Source organism: Crocodylus siamensis, chromosome 9 (assembly GCF_052110815.1).
Source record: "Crocodylus siamensis isolate JL-2025a chromosome 9, ASM5211081v1, whole genome shotgun sequence".
In the NCBI taxonomy this organism is placed as follows: Eukaryota; Metazoa; Chordata; order Crocodylia; family Crocodylidae; genus Crocodylus; species Crocodylus siamensis.
Window position 1 is genome coordinate 44,312,627 of NC_143403.1, and position 19,273 is coordinate 44,331,899.

The 19,273-nt window shown below is 48.3% G+C and overlaps 1 protein-coding gene across 2 annotated transcripts in view; it reads right to left on the reverse strand.

The window, feature by feature from the left end:
- PLEKHG4 (pleckstrin homology and RhoGEF domain containing G4) overlaps positions 1-19,273 on the reverse strand; it is a 199,486-nt gene that overhangs the window by 54,610 nt on the left and 125,603 nt on the right. For both annotated transcript variants that reach the window (XM_090062853.1, XM_090062854.1), the window contains exons 11-12: positions 7,136-7,274; positions 5,453-5,575 (exon numbers count right to left, since the gene is read on the reverse strand). In XM_090062853.1, the coding sequence (XP_089918979.1) occupies positions 5,453-5,575; positions 7,136-7,274 (262 nt within the window). The remainder of the gene's footprint in view (positions 1-5,452; positions 5,576-7,135; positions 7,275-19,273) is intronic.

Here is a 19,273-nt window from a genome sequence, read left to right on the forward strand (position 1 = left end):
GGGCTGGAAGGGACCTTGAAGATCATCAAGTCCAGCTCCCCTGCCCCAGGGGCAGGAACACAGCTAGGGTCAAAGGACCCCAGCAAGATAAGCATCCAAGCGTTTCCTGAATAAGTCCAGAGTAGATGCCTACACCACATCTGGAGGGAGTCTACTCCAGGTCTTGGGGGCTTGGACAGTAAAGAAATTTTTTCTTATGTCTAGCCTAAAATGGTCTTGTAGGAGTTTATGACCGTTGGTCCTTTTTTTTCTCTGAGGCGCTCTGGTGAACAAACTTTCTCCCAGATCCTGATGAACACCCCTTGCGTACTTATAGGCAGCCACCAGGTCGTCCCTGAGCCTATGCTTTTCCAGACTGAAGAGTTCCATGGTTCTCAACCTGTCTTCATAAAGCCTATTCTCTTGCCCTGTCATCATGCATGTGGCTCTCCTCTGGACTCTCTCAAGACATCCTTCTTGAATTGCGAAGCCCAGAATTGGATGCAGTACTCCAGCTGTGGCCTCACCAAGGCTGAGTACAGTGGGAGGATAACATACTGAGATTTACTTGAGAAGCATCTATAGATGCAAACCAGGGTTTTTGTTTGCTTTACCAACCATGCATATTTAATATGCTTGCTATTTGACATCCATTTACTTCACAGCGCAAGAGGGTGGGCAGCCTGAGTGCCCATGCTCTCCAGCTGCTCTGAGTAGGTGCTCCAGGGACTTGAGGCACCCAATCTTGTGCACCTTAGGAACATCTGTGCAGGTCCCTTTAGGTCTCAGAAGTGCATGCCCAGCTTTCCCCTCCTTACCAAAATGTTCCCCCAGGATTTGGTACTCCCCTATCCTGATGTCTATCAGGCCCCTTAGTGCTTACTTTAGTGCTTACCTGCACTGGATCAGCCCAGGTAAGCACTAAGGTAAGCACTAAGGGGCCCGACAGACATCAGGACAGGGGGGTACAAAGGGCATGCATCGTGGGGCTTAAATATCTCTACAATAATGCTAGGAGCATGGGGAACAAGCAGGAAGAATTTTCACTCTTGCTTGCAAGCAACAACTTCAACCTGGTTGGACTAGCTGAAACCTGGTGGGACCCTACTCACGATTGGGCAGTAGACATTGAGGGTTACAGGTTGTACAGATGGGATCGAGTGGGGAAAAAGGGGGGGGGTATTGCTCTCTATGTTAAGGAACAATATACATCCTCTATAATCAAGATGGGATCAGGGGAGGGCCAAACCAAGGTACCGTGGGCCAGGATACAAGGGGGTCAAGGGGAAAGGGACTTGGTAGTGGGGGTCTACTATAGACCGCCACACCAGCAGGATGAGCTAGACCTGGAATTCTCCAGACAGCTCTCAGAGGCTGTACAGTCGGGAGATATGGTTGTCATGGGTGACCTAAACTACCCTGACATCTGCTGGGAGAAGCAGTCAGCGAAATCTGCCCACTCACATAGGTTCTTAACCTGCATACAGGACCTCCACCTAATGCAGGAGGTATATGGTCCCACTAGGGGAAACTCCTTGCTGGAGTTGGCGTTAGCTACAGGGGATGACCAGGTGGGGAATCTGCAGGTACAATGTAACCTAGGGGATAGTGACCATTGATTGCTTGAATTCACTATCTGGTGAAGGGTGGGTAAACTAACTAGCATGGCTGAAGTGCTAGACGTCTTAAAGGCTAACTTCAGTGTGCTCAGGAGATTAGTTAGTGAGGCATTAAAGCACAAGAGCATCGGCGAAAGGGTGGTTGTTCTTCAAGGGAGCGGTCCTACAGGCACAGACGGAGACAATCCTATTGCGCACAGAAGGGGGAAAAGGGGCCAAGAAGCCCTCTGAACAGGGAAGTCCAGGAAAGCCTAAGGGCAAAGAAAGAGTAATACAGACTGTGGAAACGGGGGGCTGCTACCAAGGAGGAGTATACCTCCCTGGCTTGCACTTGCAGGGAATCAGTTAGGAAGGCCTAAGCAGGATTAAAACTTAGGCTGGTGACAAAAATTAAGGACAATAAAAAGTCCTTCTTCAGATATATAGGGAGCAAAAGGAAGGCGCAGGGTAGCATAGGACCCCTACAGGACAAACTAGGGCAATTGGTGATGGAGAAGGGGGACAAAGCTGAGCTCTTCAATGAGTTCTTTTCATCTGTATTCCTAGACATGGACCAAAACAAATCTCCCGGTTGGATCACAGATAGACACAGGAGGGATACCAGCCCACCAACTGTTAGCACAGACTTAGTGAAAGGGTACTTGGAGGGGCTGGATGTGTTCAAATCAGCGGGCCCAGATGAACTTTATCCAAGGGTGCTGAAGGAATTGGCCAGTGTCATAGCAGGGCCGCCGGCACGGCTGTTTGAGCACTCACAGTGCTCCAGTCAGGTCCCAGAGGACTGGAAAAGGGCAAATGTAGTCCCTGTTTTCAAGAAGGGGAGGAGGGAGGAACCCAGAAATTATAGGCCAGTTAGTTTCACCTCTATCCTTGGGAAAACTCTGGAAAAATCATTAAGGATCACATTTGTGGAAGCCCAACAAGGGAAATAATGATAAAAGGAAATCAGGTTCACTGCGGGTAGGTCCTGCCAGACTACCCTTTTTTCTTTTTCTGACCAGGACACATCGAGGTAGATGTCATTTACCTAGACTTTAAGAAAGCCTTTGATAGGGTATCACATTCTGTTCTTGTAAGTAAACTGACAAGCTGTGATGTAAATGATTACACGGTCAGGTGGGTGGCAAATTGGCTTGGGGGTTGCACCCAGAGAGTAGTGGTGGACAAGTCAATATTGACCTGGAAAGATGCGGGCAGTGGAGTCCTGCAAGGCTTGGTCCCTGGACCCGTGCTATTCAATATCTTCATCAGTGATTTGGATGAGGGCGTGGAGAGCACCCTGTCCAAGTTCGCAGATGATACCAAATTATGAGGCAAAGTTAACACACCAGAGGGGAGGGAACAGATCCAAGCGGATCTGGACAGGTTGGAAAAACAGGCGGAATGAAATAGGATGCAGTTCAACAAGGACAAATGCAAAGTGCTGCACCTGGACAAAAAGAACCACCAACACACTTACAGGCTGGGGGATGACCTTCTCAGTAGCATAGCAGCAGAAAGGGATCCTGAAGTCATAATTGACTCCAAGATGAACATGAATCGTCAATGTGACGAAGCGATCAACAAGGCTAACCACACTTTATCATGCATTAGCAGATGCATGATGAACAGGTCCAGGGCGGAGATGCTTCCTCTCTATGTGGCACTGGTCAGACCGCAGTTGGAGTACTGCATCCAGTTTTAAGTGCTGCACTTCAAGGGGGATGCAGAGAATCTTGAGAAGGTTCAGAGGAAGGCCACTCATATGGTCAGAGGCCTGCAGGCAAGGCCCTACAAGGAGAGACTGAGGGACTTAGATCTCTTCAGCCTTTGCAAGAGAAGGCTGAGAAGTGATCTTGTGGCTGTCTATAAATTCATCAGGGGAGGGTAGCATGGAATAGGAGATGCTCTATTAACTAGAGCACCCCCTGGAGTAACTAGGAACAATGGCCACAAATTGTTCGAAAGCAGATTTAGGCTGAACGTTAGAAAGAACTTCTTCGCAGTTAGGGTTGCCAGAACCTAGAATGGGCTTCCAAAGGAGGTGGTGGTCTCCCCTACCCTGGGGGTCTTCAAGAGGAGACTGGACAAGCACTAGGCTGGGGTCATCTGACACCAGTGCTTTTTCCTGCCCAGGGCAGGGGGTCAGACTTGATGACCTACTGAGGTCCATTCCGACCCTAACATCTATGAATCTATGAATCTCTGGAACACGTCTCCATAAGCAGAGAAAGCTCAAAAGGCACTCCCAGGGTTACAGAAGCCCAATTCTGTGTGGGAATTCCCAGGGTGCACCAAGCTCCTCAAGCACCACAGAAATACATTCTCCATTGTCCCACAGAATTAACAGGTGGGACAACAGGCAACGTGTCTTGCCCCATGATGTAGGTCAGCCATGCCAGGACACATTATAGAGAATCAGAGAAGTTGGGCTGGAAGAGACCTTGGGAGGTCATGTAGTCCAACACCCTGATGAGGCAGGATCATCCCTAGCTAAACCAAATCCTGGCATGACTGATCTGTTTTATTTGGGAACATCAATTTCTAGGGGTGCACCGACAGAGATTTTTGGGGCTGATACTGATAGCCGATATTTAAGGAGGCATATTGGCCAATACCAATCCGATTTCCCATACAGCTGCCTCCAGCTGGTAAGTCCATGCGGTGGAAGGGGAAGGGGGAGGGAAGGGGCATGTGGGGAGGTGCAGATCAATGCCTCCTGTGGTGAGGGAGGGGGTAGGGGAAAGGGCAGGCAGTGTCCAGGCAGGGCAGATGGGGGCTGGAGCTGGGGTTTGTGGGGAGGAGGTGGCTCCCACCGCTGCAAGCACCCCGGGAGGACACCAGGCAGATATGTGTCCCCAGATCTGCATGGGGAAGGTTGGGTGGACTTCAGCATGGGGCTATTCTTGGCAGGGGCTGGGCTCGGAGCGGGTGCTGGCAGCACTGCAAGGATGCTGCATCCACCCCAAATTTCACTGCTGCTCCAATCCCAATGCCACCACCACCAACCACCCAGCGCAGCCCCAGCTCAACGCCCTGCCTCCACTCATGTGCTGGGAAAAGCCAGGGCTATGCCAAATGGCTGGGGATGGCGGTGCTGGGAGTGGAGCAGTGGTGAAATCTGGAGTGGATGCAGCATCCTCCCAGCACCGCCGGCACCCACTCCAAGCCCAGTCCCCCCTGAGAAGAGCCCCACGCAGCCCCAGCTGCAGCCTACCCCGCACAAATCCAGGGCGCACTCCCCCCATCCCGATGCCCTCCCAGGGTGCAAGCAGTGGTGAGAACCGCCTCCCCCCACTGTGAGCTGTGGCTCCAGCCCCCCTCCACCCCGCTTGGGAAGCACCTGTCCTACCTTTACCCCTTCCTTCACCATGGAGAGGCATTGATCCTCCTGCCTACTCCCCTTCCCTCCCCCGTTCTCTTCCACCACACCAGATTTACCCACTGGAGGCAGCTCTCCATGCTGCTGGCTGTGCTCCATGCTGCCTGAGTGCTGCATGGCAGCTGCACGCAGCACGGGCATTTATCGGCCAAATTATTGGGTCCATCAGGCCGATATCTGATACTGCCAGTTTTCTTTATATTAGTACTGATCCAATATCAGACCAATGTATCGGTGCACCTCTACCGATTTCTAGCCTTAGAGATGCACACAGTGTCTCCACTCAGACGTGCAGCTCACTATACGTAAACCTCGCTCAGAGGGAACTATCAGGCATATCCCCAGAAGTCATGTCAGCATATTCTATGCATTCTTCCTGGCAGGCTGCCCTCCCCAGCTAACTCCTGCCCTATTGTGGCAGTCATGTCATGCCATGATCTCGTCTGTACTTGGGTACTGTTAAGCACATCTTTCCAAAGAGAAAACAACTTACACTGGCAACAAGATCAAATTCCCTGAACTGTTTCTGTGTTTGAAGCAATATCTCCAGTGAATCATCCAAGTTGATCATTTCCTTCAGCTGCTTCCTGCCAACATTCTCAATCCAACTGCTGACCTAGAGAAAAGGGGAAAAACAACCATGCTATTAACCAATCATTGCTCCTCTGCAAAGGCTGGCTTTTGTGTGGAAAGAGCTGGGAGCTTCTCTGGTAAAGGCTGATCATTTAATCGCTGGAAAGAATGTGAGTGAACAGTTCTCCCCACATCTTGGCTTTCCAGTGCAAACCTTCTGCTTTCTGCACAGACTTTTTCCATTTCAGATTAAAGGATAATTGCTAAGCCCTACTGTTGACCATATGGCATTAGGCAAGTAGCTGCTTCATCTCTGAGCTTCTCAGTGAACTGCAGTCTGGTGAACGCCCTACATCTCAGGCTGGTCCTATGTTTCTGCTGCCCTTGCTGCCAAAAGGAAAAAAGATCTATTTGCTGCCAGGTCTTCCCCTCTGGCATATTATGTCGGCAGAAGGATGAGGACCATCTGTATCCCTGTGAGCACATTAATGGCATCCTGCCCCTTAAGGGAACTTCATGGTTATTTGGGGGCTAAAAATACCATTCTCTATTTTTGAAGACAACTCCTCATATAATCTCTAGTGTCCAGGCTAGCTCCTGCTGGCTTTTTATCACAAGCCAATGACTGCCAGTGTTCTGGATTCATACTCTTAGGTATAGCTGGGTAAAGTCACTTGACTAAGGACTGACTCTCTTTGCTGGAGTTCAGCACTGTTTCACACAACACAGCAAAATCAGCAGGGTGGCAGCACTTCCAAGTCCTATTCCAAACCTGGGAGCTGTAAATAAAGCACAGTCCTGAGCAATCTCAGCCCTCTGGTGACTTAAGCTTTTTACTCAATTGAGTTCCAAATGCAGCTCAGCAGACAATATCGAGGTAACTGTTTGGGGGACCTGTCTATGTGCAATTTATGAATTCTGTTTGGTAGTATAAACTCAGGCTTCTTGCATCAGGCTTATTGTGCTAAGGAGAGGGGCACAGCACTTGTCTTCCTCTGAATGGAAGGATCTTTAAGAATCATCAACCCCTGGATACACCTTTTCTCACAGGACTACGGGATTGGCTGCATCTCTAAATAAAACCAGTTCTCCCCAGAGGAGAGGAAAGTGGAATGGAGAATTCCCAGAAGATTCCGGGTCAGTTGTGCTACTCACCAAGGATGGCTGTGAAGGCCTAAGTCTTCTCTCAGGTGAATCAGTATATATCAGGAGCAAACTAGCTGAGGTTAACTCCTTCAAATTAGATGTTAAAGGATAAGTTTTCAGAGGTACAGAGCATAAAGATTCCCTTTTGACTTGGTACTCTCATCTGAAAACCAGTCCCCAAATGCATGCATCTTACCAGGGTAGGAATATCAACTAATACAATGTTAATCATGTAGGGAAGCACTCACCTATTCATGGGAAAAGAGTGCTGAAGTGCTATGTTATTTGTGGAATGTTTTAGTGATGTGGGTCATCCTTTGGGGACCCTTAATATATTGTTCCAAATGCAATGTATTCAAGGCCTGACAAGAACCCAAGTACACAGAACCTTTCTGAAACATGCATTCAAATTGTAACCACACAGCTATTCATTATATCAGAGACAAACTGGCCTTACCTCCTTAAAACATTCTTCACAGCTCTCAAACTCCATCACTAGCTCCAGCTCCTGGATGCGTTTGTTTGACAACATCACCAGCCGATGGACGCCTTCATCCACCTCATTATAAAGCAGGGTAGCAGCATCCAGTGCGTCCCTGAAAGGGAACACAAGTACAGTTGCTAGGTTTCACCTTCTTGCTAACATTTCATCTGTGTAGGACAGCCCCTCAGTCACCCTTTATACAGGACTTTCTTATCACGGAAGAATACAGTGCATCACTTCTGCTACTTCCATTCACATCAGTGTTCCAACACTGATGTCACCACACTCTATTCCACTGTGATGGAAGACAGTCTTCAGGGACTTCTGGGGCTCCTCCTCCCAGTCAAGTTTCCTACAGAACTTTATTCCAAAGCTCACATATTTAAGAAGGGACACAACATTCTGATTCCACATTAAGATTTTGTACAGAAACAACTAAACTAAAGACTTCTCCTTGATTATTTTAACTTTGCAAAAGGAGCAGTGATTTTTAAGCAAGTCAGTGGTGTCTTGAAGGACTTGAATCTAAACCAGTGTAACATCAAGCTCCTGAAAGGGAAGACAATGTTATGGACTTCTACTGTTTACATTCAGAGAAATCTGCAAAACAAACATCATCAAGAGAGTCAGCAAAAGTGGAGTTCCAACATTCCTTCACTTTTAACACTTGGCGGTGTCATTAGTAACTAAGACAAAATCATATCTTTTAATCCAGGCTGGAAGTTCCTCTCTGCTTGTCCCATCACATCAGTGTAGGGTCTGGAGCTCTATTACAGACAGATTGGGACTCATGGGCTAGGATGGAAACAAAGTTTTAGCTTCTGCGGAGGAGCCTTTGCTCTGTAGTGGTCATTTTGTGGCATCTTTGAACCTCTCTGATGTACTTTCCAATGTATTAACAGTATGATACACCTGAGAGGGCCAAACCCATATCTCCCATCTCTCAAGAGAGTGCCTTATGCACCAGGCTATCAACTATATTGAGACATACTCTCTACCCCAGCTGCTGAAGCTGGGATTATGCAACATGTAAGATCCATGGGCCCAAAAGAAAGCAAATGAGAAGGAACTTGACTCAGCAGCCTAGTGGTTAGAGACTCACTTGGCAGCGGGGAGGGGAGAGTTCCAGAGTCCCAATTTCTTTTTTTTTTTAACCCAATACCTTCTAAAAGTTAAATGAACAAACAATCCAGGAAGCAGGGACCAGGACCCAAGACAGTCCCTCCCAGCTGAGTATCGGCACCACTAGGCTACAGCCACTTGCATTACTTGTTGCTCTTTATTTTGGATCCAACACATCTTGCATGCCTGGCTGCCTTCCAGTGCTATAGGTTCAATGGGAAAAGAGGAGAGTCCCTCCTCTCCAGCCTCATCTCTCACCTGGCATTCTCCTGGGAGACTGGGGGTATGGTTTGAGCTCTTTCAGATGGCAGAAGTCTAGGAACCAATTTCTGAGTGAGTCTTGGTAAGTGGGAGACTCACTCAGCTCTAAACCAGGAGTTGGCTGCCTTTTACTGGTGTGGGCCAGAGCTTACTAAATGTTAGGCACCAAATTCTACTTGAGCTCCACTGTAATCCAGATGGGAGCTGGAATGTGCTTAAAGCCTGCCTAAGTCCCAGCAGCACTGAGTTCACTACCAAGTGAAGCACTCTACCCCATACATTTGCAGAACCTGGATTTTGGTCTCTGCTCCTACTGTGATTTCTGTTTTTTAGCCACTGACCATCTAAGGTAAAATGAACAAACAACCTGGGAAGCAGTGACCAAAACACAAGTTTCTACCCTCCCAGAGAAATTCTGTATTTAACAGAGACTGCAAGATGCTATATTTTTCTTTAAACTAAATGCAGTTGTCAGTGTAAATTAGGCACCTCACTTCTGGGCACTCTGGATCCCAAGAAAACAAGGGTGCCCAACATTCACATGCCAGTCAGATGCCCAAGGTCTGAGGAGAGACTGGAGTTCAGACATACCCCTGTGCATTTCTCACTGGCTGCTTCTAGGAGACTCCCTGCTTAATGCCTAGGTGGCCTGAATCATCCTCTGAAGTAGCGGTGGACAAAATACAGCCCATGGGCCGGATGCAGCCTGTCAGGCCATTCTATCCAGCCCGTGGGGCCCCTAAAATTTTTTTAAAATTAATATTTATCTGCCCCTGGCTGCCTGTCATGCAGCACTCAATGGCTTGCAAAACTCAGTAAGTGGGCCTTCACCCAAAATAATTGCCCACCCCTGCTCTGGAGCTACCCATCTTCACTAATTGTTTGGGAATTCTACACCCCCAATCCTGATAATGTGGATTACCTTCTGGAACAGGGTACCTAGATTTCAGGCACTGCCTTTTCTAGATGCCTATGAGAACAATTTGATCCAGTTCCTAAACACCATCTCTATCATGTTTTAAATGCCCATGTCCTCCTTTGAACATCAGGCCAAATTTTAAAAGGAGTTTTGATGTTTAAAGATAAGAAGATGCTTCTTGTGGTGTTTGTCAAAACTGTTGAGATGCCCAACTCGCTGGACTATATGACTAGACTGGTAACAGCCAGGTTTTTAGAACATAAGTAACTAGAAGTTTAGAATTCAAATTCATTTATACCATATGTTACTGTGCTTTTATCTATACGATATATCTGAATTTTTGACACTTATTGGCAATCATCCTGAAAATATCTTTGTAGTCCTTCATTGGCATGAGGCTGAATGATCATTCTAAACAATCCAGTCTGCACAGTGCAAACCCACAGGAAGTTTCCATACATGAGGTTCTGCCAAATGTGCAGCAGCCAATTTTTAAACCTCAATCTCTGGGCACTGCTACTTGTCCCTGGGGGGGTGGTGTTTCTTCCTTTCTTCTCTTTTTTTATAATCTTCAGAATGCCAGAGTGAATGATCACAGGCAAAATCATACTTAGACTCACATCAGAGATACTGGAGTTCATAAGACATGGGGTTCCTATAGCTGGTTTTAAAGTATTGTTCTGGTAAGTGCTGGTAATGAGCTGCAGGGACCCCAAATAAAACAATGTAACTCTTTATCTGCTCTCTCCCAGCTGTCTCAAGGCAGATCTGAGACACAGGCTCGACTCTTAGCAGTTCTGCCTTAAGTTTAACCACTGCATTCCACCAACAACCATAAAGTAAATTAGAGATAAGGTAATCCAGACAAATTCCCCCAACAACAAACCTGAGAACATAAGAAGTCTTGTACTGGGTCAGACCACAGACCCATCAAGCCCAGGAGCCTGCATCTCACAGAAACAGAGCGAATACTAAGGGGAAAGGTATTTAAACAGTGCCCACCCACACTGATTTGAATTCCCTTGCAGCTTCAAGAACATGAAAACCACCCCAAAGATCTCTGCTAACCTCACTAGGTAGAAACCTCCTTCCTAACCTCAAATCAGGCAATCAGAGTGACTCTGACCTAAGAGTAAGACACCCCAGCCAGGCATATAAGGAGGATTCTCTGATTACCTCAGAGCATTGGACCACTCTCTCTCTTATCCCATCTCTTGAAGTCCATTGTACATCATACAGGGTCAGCCAGGAAATATGTGAAATATTACAGGACTATCTTTGTTTCCAGTTACTGTGCAGCCTCACTCCATGTGTGAGATGTAGCCTGATCATGTTTTGTCTAGCCAGGTTTGTCACCTGGTCATCTGCTGGGATCATTTGGACCTGTCTCACCTAATCAGCTGAGGACTTCAGTACTTTAAATAAGGTTACTGGGCTTGATACAGGGTATTTGTATGGAATATAATGGCACACTATACAGGAGATCAGACAATCTGATTAATGATCCCTTCTGATTTTAACTCTATGAAACAAATATCGCAGCTGTTCCACTGGTTGACCCTTTGGAGTGAACAATGCGGCAAGTCACAGGGTGACTTTGGCTCCTCTTTCCATGTTTGAATGGGAGCTGTAGGACAACTGGGGCCAAACTCATTGAACACAGGATTCCTAGTGGCAGAGTCAGTGTATTCCCCACTCTGGGGCTCCAGGCAAATGGTAAAGGAGCAGTAAGAACAAGACCCATAATTTCATGACACTAACTCTGCAGCCCTGAAAAAATGCCAGAGGATGCAGCCAACTGCTACACAAATGAATCCAACAGACTGTCATGATTTTTTAACTAAAATATGTATCTAATGTTAACTGTAAAAGAAGATTCTCAGCTGCTTGGAATGGTGGGTTTGTGAGCATTTACTAGCAGTAAAAATGGAGCCCAGACTCTATCTGTTAACAGGCTCTGACAGTGCCTTGGAGCTCTGCAGACAGAATACACTTTGATACTGCGCTGTGCCCTTCCAGCTCCTACCACGCACAGCTGCCAGAAAGCAAACTCTGTCCCAAGCAGAGCAGAGGGCTCTGCTGTCCTTATCCTGTAAGCTAGCATACGCTCCAAGAGGAGCCACTGTAGCACAGCCTCCATTTTTTTGCCACTTCAGGTAACATGCTTATACAGGAAGTACCAGCATCTCTGAATTACCCTCTCCATATCTTAGCTACACAACACTGGTGCTGTATTAGTACTGAGGGGTTAGAAGGCCCATTTTAAAGGGCCTTTGAAATTACATGTGCAATATTAAACTCAATTGCATGGGTGGGCATCTTCCAAGGACACTTTTAAAAATGTTACTCTTCTATGTTTTTATTTATGGAAGTGTTTCTTTCTGCAGTTGTTCATAAAAACTCTGAGCAAGAACACTTACTTAAAGGCCTGGGCACACAGCATATTGACAGCAGCATAATTTATTGTGCTTTTGTAAACTAATGTTTACACGGCTCGGAGCACCCCCAGCCAGGTCATGAGGCGCTACAGGGAGTTGGGAGCGGGGCTTAGGGGTCTGGGAGCTCAGGTGGTGTTTTCGTCGATCCTCCCAGTCTCGGGCTATGGGCTGAGGAGGGAGAGGAGGATCCACATGGTGAACCAAAGACTGCGGCGCTGGTGTTATCGGGAAGGCTTTGGCTTCCATGACCACAGCCCGCTCTTTGGAGAGAGAGGCAGCGAGCTGCTGGGAAGAGATGGCCTCCATCTCTCTCCCCTGGGGAGGAGGCTCTTCTCAGCCAGGCTGGCTGACCTGCTCCACCGGGCTTTAAACTAAACCTGCTGGGGGATGGGGGAACTACCGCCCCTGCTGGCCCGCTGAACGGCCCTTGCAAAGCCAGCGGACCAAGGCACTTAGGGGGCACTTAAGGGAGCCCACCCCTGCCCCAGCCCTGGCACAATCTGTGGGCAAGGCAAGAGCCCCCAAGGGCACACTTGCCTGCCTGTACACTAATGCCAGGAGCCTGGGCAACAAGCAGGACGAGCTCGTCCTCCTGCTCAGTGCAAAGAAATATGATGTCACTGGGATAACGGAGACCTGGTGGGACTCCACCCATGACTGGACCACAGGTATAGAGGGCTATACCCTGTACAGGAGGGATCGTGTTGACAAAAATGGGCGGGGGTGTAGCTCTCTGCGTGAAGGAAAGCTACATGTCCCTGCAAGCTGAAGTTGGCGACCGGCATGGACAGCTAGAGACCCTCTGGGTAAAAATTCGTGGGGAATACGGCACAGGGGACACAATGGTGGCAGTCTACTACAGACCTCCCACTCAAAGTCCCGAGCTTGACCAGGAGTTCGCCCAGGAACTGACTGAGGCCGCTTGCTCCAGGACCCTGGTTGTCATGGGTGACTTCAATTACCCGGACATCTCCTGGGAAGATCACTCAGCTAAATCTGAGCCGGCGCAAAGCTTTCTCTCGTGCATGGATGACCTCTACCTGACTCAAGAAGTCTATGGGCCAACGAGAGGCAAAGCGCTGCTTGACCTGGTACTGACTACGGGGGATGACCTAATCGGCGACCTAGTGATTGATGGGAAGTTGGGTGACAGCGACCACGAGCTGATCACCTTCACCATCCGCCGTAAAGCTGGCAAGTCAGTCAGCAACACAGAAGTCCTTGACTTCAGAAAAGCCAACTCTGACAAGCTCAAGAGGCTTGTCGGTCAGGCCCTCAGGGACCGTGACCCCAGGGAGATGGGAGTTCAAGAAGAGTGGTTGCTTCTCAAGGAAGTGATCCTCAGTGCACAAGCTAAATATATTCCAACATGGAGGAAAGGCAGCAAGAAGGCACAGCAGCCCTCCTGGCTCTCCAGAGACCTAGCGGACCTACTGTGGCTAAAAAGGAAAGCCTACAAAGGATGGAGGACGGGATTCACCTCCAAGGAGGATTACTCCGTGCTGGTCCGGTCCTGCAGGGAGCAAACCAGGAAAGCCAAGGCTGCAACTGAACTCCAACTAGCTTCAGGCATCAAGGACAACAAAAAGTCCTTTTTCAGATATGTGGGTAGCTGGAGGAAAAGCAAGGGCAATGTTGAACCCCTGCTAAACCAGATGGGGCAACTGACAACTGACGCCCAGAAAAAGGCCAACCTATTAAATAGGTACTTTGCGTCAGTCTTTCATCAGTCACACGGGATGCCCATGCCTGCTATGGGACAGGGAAATCTGGGTGAGGGGGATCCCCTACCCTCCATCAATGCTGACCTCGTGAAGGGACACCTTGAGAAGCTGGATACCTTCAAGTCAGCTGGCCCTGACAACCTGCACCCCAGGGTACTCAAGGAACTGGCGAGCGTCATAGCCCAGCCCCTGGCACAGATCTTTGAAAACTCCTGGCGCTCTTGTGTAGTGCCCGAAGACTGGAAGAAGGCCAGTGTGGTGCCGATCTTCAAGAAAGGGAGGAGAGTGGATCCGGCTAACTACAGGCCCATTAGCCTGACTTCTATCCTGGGGAAGATCTTAGAAAAGTTTATTAAGGAGGCCATCCTTGAGGGACTGGCCCAGGCTAACATCCTAAGGGACAGTCAGCACGGGTTTGTTGCGGGTAGGTCTTGTTTGACCGATCTCATTTCCTTCCATGACCAGGTGACCTATCACCTGGACAAGGGAGAAGAGATTGATGTCATATATCTTGACTTCAAAAAAGCTTTTGATCTGGTATCCCATGATCACCTCTTGGCCAAACTGGCCAGTTGTGGCCTTGGCTCCACCACGATCCGCTGGCTGGGAAATTGGCTCCATGGTCGGACCCAGAGGGTTGTGATTGATGGCAGTCACTCATCGTGGTGCCCTGTGATCAGTGGGGTCCCTCAAGGCTCTGTCCTGGGACCCATACTGTTCAACATCTTCATTAACGATGTGGACATTGGAGTCAGGAGTGGACTGGCCAAGTTCGCCGATGACACCAAACTTTGGGGCAAAGCATCCACGCCAGAAGATAGGCGAGTGATCCAGGCTGACCTGGACAAGCTCAGCAAATGGGCAGATGAGAACCTCATGGTGTTTAACACCGAAAAATGCAAGGTTCTCCACCTTGGGAGGAAAAACCTGCAGCTTCCTTATAGGCTCGGCAGTGCTACGTTGGTCAGCACTACAGAAGAAAAAGACTTGGGGGTCATCGTTGACCACAAGATGAACACGAGCCTCCAGTGCGATGCTGCGGCTAGTAAAGCGACCAAAATGCTGGCGTGCATCCATAGATGCTTCTCGAGCAAATCCCGGGACGTCATTCTCCCCTTGTACTCGGCCTTGGTGAGGCCGCAGCTGGAGTACTGAGTCCAGTTTTGGGCTCCACAATTCAAAAAGGATGTGGAGAAGCTTGAGAGAGTCCAGAGGAGAGCCACGTGCATGATCAGAGGTCAGGAAAACAGATCTTACGATGACAGGCTGAGAGCCATGGGACTCTTTAGCCTGGAAAAGCGCAGGCTCAGGGGTGATCTGATGGCCACCTATAAGTTTATCAGGGGTGACCACCAGGATCTGGGGGAACATCTGTTCACCAGAGCGCCCCAAGGGATGACGAGGTCAAACGGTCATAAACTCCTGCAAGACCGTTTCAGGCTGGACATAAGGAAGAATTTCTTTACTGTCCGAGCCCCCAAGGTCTGGAACAGTCTGCCAGCGGAGGTGGTTCAAGCACCTACATTGAACACCTTCAAGAGTAAATTGGATGCTTATCTTGCTGGGATCCTATGACCCCAGCTGACTTCCTGCCCTTTTGGCAGGGGGCTGGACTCGATGATCTCCCGAGGTCCCTTCCAGCCCTAATGTCTATGAAATCTATGAAATCTATGAAATGTAAATTATACCAGGATTTGAAGTTAGAATCATAGAATCACAGAACCGGAAGGGACCTGTACGATCATCAAATCCAGTCCACTGCCATGGGCAGGAAGTATTGGGCTCAGATGAGCTGGGCAAGGTGCCTGTTGAGCCTCATCTTGAACACCTCCAAGGATGACAACTGCACCACCTCTGCTAGGAGTGCAGTTCCAGATGCTGGTGACCCTTACAGAGAAGAAGTTGTTCCTTATATTCAACCTGAATTTACCCTCTATTAGTTTATGCCCACTAGTCCATGTCCTCCCTTGAGGTGCCCTCCTGAATAGTTGCTCTCCTAGTTCCTGATACTCCCCACAATGTACTTGTAGGCAGCTATCAAGTCACCTCTCAGCCTTCTCTTCCTCAGGCTGAACAGGCTCAGTTCCTGGAGCCTCTCCTCACAGGGCCTATCCTCCAAGTCCTTAATCAAACAGGCAGCCTGTCTTTGTACCCTCTTGAGCTTATCCATGTCCTTCTCAAAGCATGGTGCTCAGAACTGGGCACCATACTCCAACTGAGACCTCACCAACATTGAATAGAGAGGGAGGAGTACCTCTGTGGATCTATTGGCCACACAGCAGCTGATGCATGCACAAGTTTTATTGGCCCTTTTGGCAGCCTCATCACACTGTTGGGTCATATTTATCTTCCAGTCAATCATGACCCCCAGGTCTCGTTCAGATGTTGTGCCAGCCAGTAGACCACCACCCACTGTATAGTTGTGGTGAGGGTTCTTCCTACCCAGGTGCCTTGCACTTCTCCCTGTTAAACCTCATCTGATTTTGTTCCACCCATAAGTCCAGCCTGTCAAGGTCCTCCTGGACTTCTGCTCTATCCTGTGGTGTGCCCATGTTTCCCCACAGCTTGGTATCATCTGCAAACTTAATCATTGCGCCTTCTTACCTCTTCTTCCAAATCGTTAATGAATATACTGAATAGCACAGGTCCTACCACTGATCCCCAGGGGACCCCACTGGAGACAGCCCTCCAGGATGAGACCATCCCATCGATCAACACTCTCTGCAAGCGGCCTCTGAGTTAGTTGATAAGATCAGCACTCCTAGGGATTGCTGCATGCACCACACCTCACTACTAGTCACTTCCTTAGCGAGTATATTCCTTTTTACTAGGTCTTAGGCCTCCACTTCTCTCAAGGGAAAACCTTGAAGCTTCACTATAGTGAGACTGGACCCCAGCTTCTGCACTTTTGTTACCCAGGCGCTTTCAATGAGTACAAAACAACCTGAGGGCACACACACACCTCCTCTGTCCCAAGCACACAGACACTCACACACACCCTCTGTTCCAAGCTCCAGACAAATTGCTTTCATATAATCTGCGTTCCCTGGCTGCCACTGGAGCCAGGCATACTTAAATAGAAATTCCCTCAATTCTAGAAAAGCCTATTTTTCAAAAGCAACTGAAAGCCCTAAGTCTCACTGGAAATAAATGGGACTCTGGCTCTCAAGTCACCTAGGCACTTTTGAAAGTTTTAGCTCAAATGTGTGCCTCAGTTTACCCACCTGAGAGATTAGGATAATATTAACATGACCTCTCTTCTTTTCAACATGGGTGCAGGGATTAATTAACTGACAACTGCAACTGATTTTGAGACTTTACATGGAAAGCACAATATTATAACAGTACCTTCAGCTATGAAAATAAAATTAGTAAGGACAAAACTGGAGACTGGCAATCCTATTAGACTTGGTTATGATTCTTTTACACATTTATCATAGAATCATAGAAAATTTGATTTGGAAGGGACCAATTAGTTCAACCCCCTACTCAAAGGAGGACCACCCCCAACTAAATCATAGCAGCCAAAGCATTGTCTAGCTAGGTTTGGAAAACCTCTAAGGATGGAGCTTCTACCAGCTCTCTGGGTAACACGTTCCAGTGTTTTACTACCCTTCTAGTGAAAAAATTCTTCCTATCTAACCGAGACTTCCCTTGCTGCACCTTGAGACAGTTGCTCCTTGTTCTGTCACCTGCCACCGGAACAGTGTAACTCGATCCTCTTCCGAACCACCCTTCAGGTAGTTCAAGGCTGCTATAAAATCCCCTCTCAATCTTCTCTTCTCTAGATTAAATAAGCCCAGTTCTCTCAGACTCTCCTCAGAAGTCATGTCCTCAAGCCATTTTCACTGCCCTCCACTGGACTCTCTCCAATTTGTCCGCATCCTTTCTGTAGTAGGCGGCCCAAACAGAACACAGTACTCCAGATGTGGCTTCCACCAGTGCTGAATACAGGGGAATAATCACTTCCCTTGACCTACTGGCAACACACCTACCAATGCAATCCAGTATGCTGTTAGCCTTCTTTGCAACAAGGTCACACTGTTGGCTCATATTCAGCTTACTGTCCACTGTAATCCTCAGGTCCTTTTCTGCACACCTGCTGCCCAGCCAGTCAGCTCCCAGCCTGTACTGGTGAATGGGATTGTTTTGTCCTAAGTGCAGGACTTTGCACTTGTCCTTGTTGAACCTCATGAGATTTCTTTTGGCCCAATCCTCCAATTTGTCTAGGTCACTCTGAAACCTAGCCCTAACCTCTACTATTCCCCCCAGCTTAGTGTCATGTACAAACTTGCTGAGGGTGCACTCTATGCCATCTTTCAGGTTGTTGATGAAGACATTGAACAAAACCGGCCTTGGGGTACTGCACTTGATACCAGCTGCCAACTAAACATCGAGCTATTGATTACTACTCTCTGAGCCTGCTGCTCCAGCCAATTTTCTATCCACCTTACATCCAGTCTACTCAACCAGCCCATACTTCCTTAGCTTGCATGTGAAAATGTTGCGGGAGACTGTATCAAAAGCCTTGCTAAAATCAAGGTATACCACATCCACTTGTCTCCCTGCATCTGGAGCCAGTCATCTCATCATAGAAAGCAATCAGGTTGGTCAGGCATGATGTGCCCCTGTTGAATCCATGCTGACTGTTCCTAATCACCTTTCTCTTCTCCATATCCTTAGAAATGGATTCCTTGACAATCTACTTCATGATTTTTCCAGGGACCAAGGTGAGGCTGACCAATCTATAGTTTCCTGGATCCTCCTTTTTCCCGTTCTTAAATATGGACACTATGTTTGCCCTTTTCCAATCATCTGGAACCTCTCCCAATTGCCATGAATTTTCAAAGATGACGGCCAGTGGCTATGCAATCTCATCAGCCAACTCTCTCAGCACCCTCAGATACTTCCCATCCGGCCCCATGGACTTGTATACGTGCAGCTTTTCTAAACAGTCCCTAACTTATGCTAGGGACCAGGGGTGACACGTAGAGGGTGCACGGGGGTGCATGTGCACCCCCTGACAGGCAGTGCTCCCCACTTAGGCGACGGGCGGGGGGGTGGCAGGAGTGCCTATGCCCTCCCTGCGAGTGCTGCCCGGGGAGTGGGGGCACAAGGTGAAGCACCACTGGTACTTTCGGGAGCACCACTTGCGCTTCCCAGTTGGCACGATCAGCCATGGCGGGGGGGGCCTTCCCCGCCAGTCGATGAGATTGGGGGAAGGGTTCCCCCATGGCCATCGCTGACTGGCCACTGGGGGGCATGTGCCCCCCCCACCCCAACTCAGGTAGCACCAGTTGCCCATGCTAGGAACTATTTAGAAATACCTTTCTGTGCTTACACATATTTGGGTTCCTTTTAAGTTTAATCTTAAACCTGTATGTTGTGATTACTAGTACTAATGATCAGAACTAGAACATTTTTGGAAGTCATTTTTAACTTTCTACTGGACACATCTACATGAGCCGCTTTACTGCGCAGTAGACTAATTGACTGCACAGTAAAGTGTCAGTGTCTACATGTGCAGATGTTTACTGTGCAGTCAATTAGTCTACTTTGCAATTAATTTGCTATCTGCAAATGCAGGTAGCAAATTAACTGTGGAATAGTTACTTCACAGTAGCACATACATAGAAACCAACCAAGA